Source organism: Chelonia mydas, chromosome 20, assembly GCF_015237465.2.
Source record: "Chelonia mydas isolate rCheMyd1 chromosome 20, rCheMyd1.pri.v2, whole genome shotgun sequence".
Lineage (NCBI taxonomy): Eukaryota > Metazoa > Chordata > Testudines > Cheloniidae > Chelonia > Chelonia mydas.
Window position 1 is genome coordinate 14,780,417 of NC_051260.2, and position 11,337 is coordinate 14,791,753.

An 11,337-nucleotide genomic window follows, 5' to 3' on the forward strand; every position below is an offset into this window, starting at 1 on the left:
GAGGGCTCCAGGCTGGGGCAGTGGTTGGGGTGCGGGGGGGAGGGGTATGGGCTCTGGGCTGGGGGTGCAGGCTTCAGGTGGAGCCAGAAATGAGGGGTTCAGGGTGCAGGAGAGGTCTCCAGGCTGGGGCAGGGAGTTAGGATGCAGGGGGTAAGGGCTCGGGCTGGGGGTGTGGGCTCTGGGGTGGGGCCGGGGATGAGGGGTTTGGGATGCAGGAGGGGGTTTGGGCATGGGGTTGGGGTGCGGGGTCCCGGCAGCGCTTACTGTGACTCCCAGGAAGCCGCTGTCAGGTCCCTGCGGCCTCTGGGCGCATGGGCAGCCAGGGAAGCTCCGCGCGCTGTCCTCGCGCCCACAGGAGCCGCCCCCACAGCTGCTATTGGTCGCGGTTCCCAGCCAATGGGAGCTGCGGAGCCGGCACTCAGGATGGGGGCAGCGCTTGGAGCCTCCCCAGCCGCCCATGCGCATAGAGACCACAGGGACCTGGCAGCTGCTTCTGAGAGCCGCACGGAGCCAGGGCAGGCAGGGAGCCTGCATTAGCCCTGGGCCCCCGCTGCGCTGCTGATGGGATTTCAACGGTGCCGCCCGGAGCCGCCAGGGTCCTTTTCCGGTCAGAAACAGCCCCTGAGCCTGAGTCAGCTGCCCTGGGCCAGCCACGAGTGTCTAACTGCAGCATAGACACCCCCTTACTCTTAGCTCCGGCAGGGGGAATGCATTAGAGGGGTCGTCTCGGAGCCGGGTTTCCTGGGTTCCACTCCCTGCTCTCTTACAGGCTCACTGTGTAACCGCAGGCGGGTCTCTGTGCATCAGTCAAACAGGCAGGTAGCAAGCGCAGGGGAAGGGGCGATGCGGAGAATTGTTGCTTTATTTTAGTTTCATGGCCGTTTTGCAAAGCAAACGCTGAGATCACTGGAGGGCAGACCCCTGAGGGGTGCCTGGTATTGATACAACGAACCCCATTTTATTCAGCCCAACCAGCTGAAGCTGCGCGAGGCCAGAGGCGCGGCCGGGTTAGTCCGTATCCACAAAAAGAACAGGAGGACTTGCGGCACCTTGGAGACTAACACATTTATTGTTAGCTGCAGCTCACGAAAGCTGATGCTCAAAATACATTTGCTAGTTTCTAAGGTGCCCCAGGTCCTCCTGTTCTTTTGGAGGCCAGAGAAGCATTTCTCTCGGAGGGAAAAAAGAGCTTGAAAAGCCAGATTGTAACTAAGTGAGATTCAGACGGCAAGCGATGGTTTCAGTGGTAGGAGTTTGGGGTTGTGAAGCAGGGGACAGACTTGTTCTGTGTCTGCACAGCACGTAGCAAAACGGGATCCTCCTCCAGGACTGGGGGTTAACCTAGAACAACAGGCCTTGCTGCTATACGTCAAGTGGGCTGGGGTGGGGTGTGGCACACTGCGGGGCTTGGGTTTGATCCCCACTGATAACTGAGGTAGCTGATTAATTATGAGTCCGGGTGATCTCTAGTGAAGCTCTTGAAGGAGGGAGTTAGGCGGGGCTGGGAAGTCCCCATGGAGGTCCCTTTTTCCTACCACACATTGGAAAGCACAGAGAGCCTGTGGCTGCCTCTAGCAGAAAGACGTGCTCCCGCAGGGAGGCAAAGCCGGGGGGGGGAGGGGGCGTGGCTTCTTGCAGGGTAGCCCCACCCAGCCAAGCGAGAGAAAAGTGTAAGGACTCAGAGGCCAGTTGAGTAATTGTGTGGTTTCCTCTACGGGGCTGTGGGCGTCACAGGCTCGGATACATAACCCAGGCCACAGAGGGGATGATCAGTCCTCTTCTTGCTAGGGACGGCGTCAAGTCTGCTTCTGGCTCTGCCGTCAAGTCCATAAGCATCTCCCGAGCTCTGCTGCGGACCTTCCCCTGCTCCACCGAGAGCGATCATGGGCGATGGGGTGGTGTATCCTTCTGTCTTCGTGGTGGACGGCCAGCAGCACGGGGTCCCCTTTGTCCCGCCCATAAGGAGGAAGCGGAGGGTATGCTGGCACAGCCAGGGCTTCCTGGCCTCTCTGGTCATCCTAGCCCTGGCCGGGGTGGCCACGGAAGGCTATTTCCTGATCCGCTTCCAGAAAGAGCTGGAGAAGACGACGTCCCAGGTTGGGGTGAGTGACCGAGAAAGTGGAGCGGGAGACGAGAGTCTTGCATCACGCATGGGCAGTGATGGGGCGGGGGGGGGGATGCACGAGGGGATGGGGCAGTGTGCATTGGCAGGGGGCTCTGCGTGTGCATGTGTGTACACAGTAACAGGGAAATGAGCTGGTGTGGACTTGGAGGTGAGGGTGTAGTGACACAGTGTCTGGGCAGTGCTGCGTGCTGGGATCGGGCTCTGTGTGTGTGTGTGTGTGTGTGTGTTGGAATGTGAAAATGAGCTGACTGTGCAAGTGTGTTGGGAAGGATCTGTGTGTGTGTACGCATGTGTGCGCTGTAATTTACAAATGCACTGGTGTGAGTGTGTGTTTGTGTGTGTGCTAGGATAAAGCTAGGCATTTGCTGGCACAGGGATCTGGGTGTGTGTTTGTGTACTCGTGTGGAGTCTGGGCGGCATCTGTGTGTTAAAATGGGGCCGTGTGTAAGAGAGTTTGAATTGAACTGTGTGTGCAGCAGAATGGGACAGTGTATGTTAGGATGGAGCTGTGTGTTTGCTGGGACAGGGCTGTGTGTGTGTGTGTGTGTGTGTGTGCGCGCTGTGTTGGGACTGTGATTTTGGATGGACTCATGTCTGCTAGTAGGGACAGCGCAGGTTTGTGTTAGCAGAGAGTCGTGCATGTGTTGACATCGGTTTGTGTGTCTGTGTGCTGTGATGGGGCTGTGTGCAGTAGTAAGGGACAGTATGTTTGTGTTAACCTGGCGTGTGTGTTGAATCAGGACTGGCATGTGCACACCTGCTTGTGTAGAACATTCTGTGTTTGTGTGTGTGCTGGGAATGGGCAGTGTGGCTTTGCTAGGGTGAGTCCGGGTGTGTCTGTGTGCTTTGACAGGGCACTGTGTGGTTCTGAGTCTGTGTGTGTGTGTGTGTATTTGTGTGTATAAATGGGGTTGGAGCTCTGTGTGTGTGTATGGATTTGTGTGTATAAATGGGGTTTGAGCTCTGTGTGTGTGTGTAGACTCATAGACTCATAGACCAGCAGAGTTGGAAGGGACCTCAGGAGATCATCTAGTCCAACCCCCTGCTCAAAGCAGGACAAATCCCCCATTTTTTTTGCCCCAGATCCCTAAATGGCCCCCTCAAGGATTGAACTCACAAGCCTGGGTTTAGCAGGCCAATGCTCAAACCACTGAGCTATATTACTCTGTGTGTGTGTGTGTGTGTGTGTGTGTGTGTGTGTGTGTGTGTGTGTGTGTGTGTGTGTGTGTAAAAAATGGGGTTGGAGCTGTGTGTGTGTGTATGGATTTGTGTGTATAAATGGGGTTGTTGCTGTGTGTGTGTGTAAGTTGGGGTGGCACTCGTGTATTACTCTGTGTGTGTGTGTGTGTGTGTGTGTGTGCGTGCGCACACCTTATAACATGAGACACATTTCAAGCCACGTTGTGCTTGTGGGTGCCCAGGCCAGCTGCTTGCAAACATTCCTTTGGAATCTCAAACTGCTCAGGCCCAGGTCCTGCTGCTGCCCCTCCTGGCGGGGTCTGTACAGCGGGAAAATCCAGGGGCCGTGTCCAAGCCCCCTCCTTCCTCCCACCCCAACAACCAACCCCCTCCACCAACGAGCCCCAAGACCCCCTGCAGAAATCTGCATTGGCCATGGGGATCACAGGGGCAGGCAGGGGAGCAGCTCGGGAAGGGGCTGTTCCTTTGGGAGTCTGAATTGCCTGTGCCCTGGTGGGTTTGCTTTTACCTCCCCTACTAGCCTGGGCTACCAGGGGAGCGGAGCCCAGCATAAGCTGGCCTGGCTCGAGCTGCCCTCACAAACAGTGTTAGAACCTGGGTCAGCTACAGGTGCTTGTAAACTGCATCCAAACACGTGTTTCAAGCTGGGTTCAAGTTCAAGCACAGAGCCAGGACTCCTGGTTCTGGGACAGGAGTGGGTTCGAGCGAGGGGGTCGGGGTGAGTAATAGGACTCCTGGGTTCTATCCCCAACTCTGGGCCAAACTTTCAAAAGTGACTTCAAAATTTTCAGGTGCCCAGCAGCCTTTAAGGCCAGCAGGGATCATCAGATGATCTAGTCAGCCCTCTTATAGATCACAGGCCGTTAAATTTCAGCCCGATATCCCTCTATTAACCCCAAAGATTTTAGGTATGCTGCAGCATTTCAGTCCTCAATTTCATATATGCCAAGGGTCAGACCCTCAAAGGCACTGGAGTTTGGTGTCTAAATATCTTTGAAGGTCTAGGCCCCAGCCCCTGTAACTTTAGGTGAGCCCCAGGTTCTCAGCACCCCACAGAATCAGGCCCGAGACTTCTCCAGCTGGGCAGCCAACATTATTGGCAGAATCACGAAAGTGTGTCTGCACACCCCACGTAGCCAGGTGTCTGATCCTGCCCGGTGCTGAGCCAATCACAGATCCAGTGGGAGGAAGGCAGGTTGAGCTGGTTGGAAAATGGGGGTGGGTCCACTGAAAATGTCAACCGTTTATTTGAAAAAAACGAACCCTGGAAATTTTTCAGCCAAAAGCCCAAAACTGTTTGGCTAAAAGTGTTCAGGGTTTGGGAGTTGGGGTTTTTATGTGTGTGTGAGTGTGTGTGTGTGTCTCCTTTCTAACAGGCTTGTATTTTGTATCCTAGGAGGAAGCAGGGGCCATCTCCGAGAAGTCCATTCAAGGTAAATCTCTTCCCCCTTTTGCGAACCCTCAGCTGCCAGCCTGCCGAAACACAGACCAGATTTTAAGAGCGTGGCTCTCCCAACGAGGGACAGATTTTTTCCAAAAGCGCTCCACTAAATCACACATGTCTACACTGCGATTAAACACCTGCAGGTGGCCTGTGTCAGCTGACCCCGGCCCACGGGGCTAGGGCTGCAGAGCTGTTTCACCGTGGTGTAGACGTTTGGGCTCGGGCTGGACCCTGGGCTCTGGGACCTTCCCCTCTTGCCAGGTCTCAGAGTCCGGGCTCCAGTCTGAGCCCAGATGTCTCCATGGCTATTTTTAGCCCTGTAGCACAAGCCCCATGAATCGGCCCAAGCTCTGAGATGCGCTGCTTTGGAGACACACCAAAGGGACCTAAGTCAAGGCCGGATATTCAGAGGCACCCGGGGTGCTGCACGCTGGAAAAGTCGTATGTCGGTGCCTAAATGGGAACTGAGCTCTTGTAAATCAGAGCAGCCCCACTGAGTTCGCACCAGCTGAGGGGTTTGGCCGGGAGAAGGAACCAACCGAACGCAGCTGCGATCTCCCAGTGCCTGACTGTGATCTCCCTTACACCGCTGGGACTTGGCCAGCGGCGTTACGCCCGCGTCAGAGCGGGGAGAGGAGAATTCCTGGCTCGCGGTTGGACCCGCTGAAATAAAAACATTCACCCATTTATTCCCAAGCAGACACGGTGGGCCAGATCCTCAGCTGGTGTAAATCGGTATAACCCCTGTTGACTCTGGTGGAACAATGCTCGTTTCCACCAGCCAGGGATCTGGTCCAATTGACTTCAATGGAGCAACATCTATTTACCCCAATTGGGAATCTGGCCCTATTGGTTCCAGTGGAGCTTTGCTGATTTACACCAGCTTGGGATTTGGCCCTGTTTACACCAGCCGGGGATCTGGCTCTAAATTCATTGGTTCATTGATTTGCAATGAACAGTCCCACCGACCCTACCCAGAAGTGAGTTTCCACAAAGCCTAGTGTGACTCCAACACGGGGTGGGTCTAATCTCTGTTAACGAAGCCCCCTTGTCTCCACACCCCACCTCATTTCCTCTGGTTAACATCTCTGCATCAGACCTTCCACGCTAGGGGCAGAGATGTGTGCTAGCACAAAGAATTGCAAAGGGTTATTTGTAATGGGTTGGTCAACCAAGGTTTATTCATAGCCTCAGAGACTCTCAGGTTGGGGCCCGTCCGTGGTTTATATATACAGCCCTTGTTGGCGGCAGGGGGAGGAAAGGAAACTTCTCCTGCAGTGTGACTCTGATGTAATGGATCGGAGCGAGCACTGGGCTACAGTTCTCCATCCCTGGGAGCTTTTTATTCCAGATGGGCTGTTTTTCTAACACACCTGCTCTAGTTCCAATGGGAACTAATCCAGGGAAGTCCTATGGCCTGTGTTATACCGGAGGTCAGACTAGATAATCCAAACGGTCCCTTCTGGCCTCGGAATCGATGACGCTGGAGTGAGGATCCGGGGTACCATTCTGCTGTGGGAGCATTTTGCGATGGTGTTAATGGCTGCAGGTATTTGGAGGCTGTGCAGCTTAGCGGACAGAGCCTTCAACTGGGAGACCTGGGTTCTATCCCCACCTATGCCACCGGCCTGCTGGGTGATCTTGGGCAAGTCACTACCCCACTTTGTGCCTCAGTTTCCCCTTCTGTATAATGGGAACAATGATACTGAGCTCCTTTGTAAAGGGCTGTGCAGTCCACTGATGAAAAGCGAGTTAGGGATGATGATGATATTGACTTGGCAGTGGCACTGTGTCTTTAATCTGTTGTTGTGTTGATTATGTTGGTCAAGAGCACAGTAACAAGGTGGTGAGTGCGTATGAGCACCGCTGCCCTCTGCTGGATGGTACCAGAACTGCTCATCTATGTTTCATAGTCCCTACACTGCGAACAGAGATTCTCCTTCAGCTCTTTTTGGAACAGAAATTATGGGTCCTGTCCCTGCTGTTGCTGTCAGGTTCTGAGCATCTCTGTTGTGCAGCAAAGCAAGACCCAGGACAGGATGACGTGGATTTGATTTGGGATAGTGGGTGGGGGCTGGGGATATTGCTAAGCCAGGGTGGTGGATTTTTATTACAGTAGCGCATACAGTAGTCACGGCCCAGGATCCCAAGTGCTAGGCGCTGTACAATTTAAACACAGAACAAAAAGACAGTTCCTGCCCCAGTGAGCTAACTGCTTTTAGTGGACCAGATCTTCAGCTGATGCAAAGTAGCAGCGCTTCCCTGAAGTCAAAGGTGTTCCCTTGCTTTGCACCATCTGAGGTTCTGGCCTAGGAAGTTGAATAGTGGCCGGGGGAAAGGTTTGGATGGCTCCACAGACAGTGACATAAATATTGTACCGGTTTGCCCAGCTTCGCAGCCGTGCTCCACAAAAGAACCACATGGGACGTGCAGGCCCAGGCCCTGCTCCTGCAAAAACGCTTCCCCCTCACAGAAAATCTCCTTTAAGCTGCTAACGGGATGGGGGCTCTGACACATGGCTAAGCAGTTCCAAATCCATCCAGCAGAGGACAGTGGGGCCCAGAGGTGCTAGGCGGTTCACTGCGATACAACGCGACGCAGCATGCTTGCCTAGCGCATCCTCCCCCGCAACTGCTTTCCGGGGGGGAGGCTTTTCTGAGCTGGGTGCAGTGAAGCGGGCGGGGGGGGGCCCGCGGTGTGTGTGGAAACGAGACAGAAAGGAAACAGAGAGAGAAATTAAATAGCAGTCCCGATGAAAGTGCAGGCTAGACCCAGCGCGGGGGAGAGTGGAAGGAAGTGGTGAGGGGGGGGCGGGGGGGGGCAAGGGCGGGTGAATGGAACGGGGGTGTAATGGAGTGAGTGGGGGGGGGACGTGATGAGGTTGCAATGGAACAAGGCAGATGGGGGGGAAGATGAATGTGACATTACTAGAGGGGGTTGGGGGGGATGCAGGGCACCATTGCTTTACATTGGAGGGTGAGCCCCAGTTCTGATCCGGGGTGCTGCTCTGCCTGGCTCCATTTGCAAAGTTCCGACCCGGAGCTGGGTTCCGATCCAGGCCCATCTCCGGAACTCAGCCCCGGGCAGCTCTTCCCCAGCCCACGCTGGCGCTGGGAACAGAGGACTCGGAGCTGGGCTGATCTCACAGCTGGGCCTTTGTTTGTTTGTTTGTTTCATTTGCAGACAGGAAACTTCACGCTGAGAAGCCAGCAGCTCATGTCTTAGGTAGGTTGAAGTCCTGCATAAGTCCTGCATAGTCTGCTGCCTCTGTTGTGAGGGGCGTCTAGTCTAGTGATTCGAGCAGGGGGCGATGGAGTTAGGGGTCCTGGGTTCTATTCCCAGCTCTGGAAAGGATGTGGGGTCCAGTGATTAGAGAAGGGGGGGGATGGGGCCAGGACTCCTGGGTTCTGTTCCTAGCTGTGGGAGGGGAGTCAGGTCCGGTGATTAGAACAGTGGGGGATGGGGCCAGGACATGGGGTCCAGTGATTAGATCAGGGGTGGGGGATGGGGCCAGGACTCCAGGGTTCTGTTCCTAGCTCTGGTAGGGACGTGGGGTCCAGTGATCAGAACAGGGGAGATGGGGGCCAGGACTTCTGGGTTCTCTCCCTAGCTCTAGGAGGGATGTGGGGTCCAGTGATTAGAGCGGGAGGGGATGGGGCCAGGACTCCGGGGTTCTCTTCCCAGTTATGCCTCCTTCTGGGCTGAGACCCAGGGAGGGAGCTGAGGCCTGACATGTTGTGGGCATTGTGTTCCCCAGGTGCGGCCTTCACCACCTCTGGGAACGGCTCTCTGCAGTGGGAACACAGTAAGGACTGGGCTTTCCTGCATGATGTGGGTTACCAGGGCGGCTCCCTGGTCTGCATCAAGCCCGGCTTCTATTACATCTACTCCAAGATCCATCTCATGGCGCAGAGTTGCTCTCAGCAGGGCCAGAATTCTGTCATCTATCATGGCATCTATAAGAAGACCCCCAGGTATGTCGAGGAGATGAAACTTCTGGAGAACCTGATCCTTTACTGCGATGGGAAGGGCAGCGAGTTCTGGCGGCAAAACAGTTTCCTTGGAGGAATCTTCCACCTGGAAGAGGAGGAGCAGATTTATGTCAAGGTGTCGCAGAGACAGGTGCTACAGATCAGAGATGGCACCAGGTCTTATTTTGGCACCTTCATGATCTGAGCAGGCCCTTCCCGGAGCCACAACTGATGGCTTTTGGATTGAGGCCTTGTGCTTTTTAATCCGCCACTGATGTGGTTTTCCGACGTCACTCTGACCCAGCACCCCCCAAAATACTGTTGCACCTTGCCAGTCTAATATGCTCCCCAGGCTGGATCCAGCTCATCAGGTTAACTTCCGAGGCTGGTCACAGAGCTCGGAAGAGGAAGGGTGGGCTTCCAGTTGAGGCCTTGTACTAGGGATCAGGACACTGGGAGCCAAGTCCTCGCTCTGCTACTGACTTGCTGTGTGACCTCAGTCCAGACACTTTTTCTCTGTATGGCTTGCTTTCCCCGTCTGAGCATAAACAGGCCGCCTCACGAGGGTATCCCGAAGCTTAAGCTGCGTGGAGTGCTTTGGACAGAAGCTACTCTGATAGGCAGTGGTTAGGTCCAGGGGAGGTCACTGAACTGGGAGTCAGGACTCCTGGGTTCTATCCCCAGCTGTGCCACCCACCTGCTGTGAAACCACGAGCAAGTCATCTTGCCGCTCTGTGCCTCCATTTCCCTAGCTGCAAAACAGGGACGATGGTTCTGCCTTTCCCTTGTGTTGTAGGTCATACTGCTGTCCCCCTGACTAGCTGGCCACTGTCCCTCCGTCAGGTCCGGCGGGTTTTCAAATAGCTTTGAAAGCCAAGATGAGCTTTGAAAGTGGAGAGACAAAGAAACTGGCTACCACAAGGGACATTTCGCCTCAAGGTCGCCAAGGCCGGCCGACCCTCAGCTGCTGTATGTCAGTGTAACTTCAATCTTTATAACTTCAACCTATAACTTCAAACTCAACTTCAATCATTCCATGCTTGTTTACGCCAGCTGACAGGGTGTTGGTGGGAGGAAAGTGTATTTAATTGGCTTGCAGTTCTGCTTAGCAACTGATGGTGCTTGATGGGGTCAAATCCTGCAGTTCCCTTTGCTCATGGGGAAGGCCCTGATTCTGATCCGGGCACCTCCCTTTGAGGGTCTGGCCCGAGGACTCTTCCTCAAGAAGAGCTGCAGAGAGCCATCTCGTCAGCTGGTGCAAATCGGCGTCGCTGCCATGGAGCAATGCCAGCTTACACCTGCTGAGGATTGGGCCCTTACTATTTAGCCCTGTGTCTCCGACCTTGGCAAGAACGGGCCTGGTTCTCCTCTCACTCGCTGCGGTGTTAATCCGGAGGAACTTTGCGGAAGCGACACTGATGTAAGACTTACCCGAGGGGAGAATCCTGCGGAACGGGCCCAGAACTCCGGCTGGGAGACCTGAGCGTCGATCCGCTGGAGTCCGTGAGGCGAAGCTGATTTCCGGCCACTGGGGCTATGACCCGGCTCCCCCAATTCCCTGCTCTGCGCTACGTGCCGTGAACGTGCCATGTGTGCGCCTATTTATTTTACAATGAGTATTCCCTGATATTCAGGGAGCAGCTGTATCTAATGGTTATTTATCCATTACCCCAGGGCCACTGGGTATGTTTGGGGGGGGGACACAGAATTTGATTTTTATGTTGTTTATAATTTGATGGATGATATTGGTGTTTGTTTTAGGCATTTGTAAAAAAAAAAAATATCGATTTAAATGTTCACAGTTGTGCAAAATTACAGGTAGCTTTTCCCCTCCTGTTCTTATTGGTTTCAATTTTCATAGTTGGGGGACATGGGGTGCGAGGGGAGGACGTAATTATTTGATAAAAGTAGGGGCTGAGATTTCAGCTTCAGTAAAGCTTTATAACTGTTCAGCCACAAATGGTCAAACATCCCGGGTCAAAATATACAAAGTAAATGGCCTGAAATCAAACCCCAAAAAGTTCGGCATTTTTTCTCCCTTTGCCCATCTGTACATTTCTGTGATGAGCAATGGAAATATTTGTTGTCACTAGTTTGTGGGCATGTACGGTGAAATTGACGTTTACTGACGCAGATAAAAATCGAATCCTTCCAAGCCTTGGATGATGCCTCCCTAGGGGACACGGGAGGCTGAGGGGCCTGTCTCCCACCGGACCGGCCACACACCCCCTTATCCTTAAAGAGCAGGCCCCCCTGCTACAGACCCCTCTGCCCTTCTTTCTGCTCCCGCGAGGGCAATGTTTGCATGGATCACAAAGTTGCATCGTTCCCTACCTGAGTCCAGAGCACTCTGGGGGCTGCGCCGGCGCTGACAGAGGGGCAGGACGGCGAGATGCCGGGAGGAGAGTCCGAGATGAGCGCAGGGATTCCGGGCTAAGAGGCTGCAATGCCTGGGTCCAGGAGGAAGCGCAGTCTTACTATGATAGTGGCTGGGAGTTGGGACTCCTGGGTTCTAGTCATGGCTCCGGGAGGGGACTGGGGGGTCTAGCGGTTAGAGCAGAGGGTGCTGGGTTCTATTCTCAACTTGAATAAGGGCT

The 11,337-nt window shown here is 54.4% G+C and overlaps 1 protein-coding gene across 1 annotated transcript; it reads left to right on the forward strand.

The window, feature by feature from the left end:
• The first annotated feature begins 1,695 nt into the window (after positions 1 to 1,695).
• TNFSF14 (TNF superfamily member 14) lies at positions 1,696 to 10,574 on the forward strand. Its single transcript, XM_007058209.4, has 4 exons — positions 1,696 to 2,102; positions 4,722 to 4,758; positions 7,953 to 7,994; positions 8,527 to 10,574. The coding sequence occupies exons 1-4, from the start codon at positions 1,884 to 1,886 to the stop codon at positions 8,943 to 8,945; spliced, it is 717 nt and encodes a 238-aa protein (XP_007058271.1). The 5' UTR covers positions 1,696 to 1,883; the 3' UTR covers positions 8,946 to 10,574.
• The last annotated feature ends 763 nt before the right edge of the window (positions 10,575 to 11,337 follow it).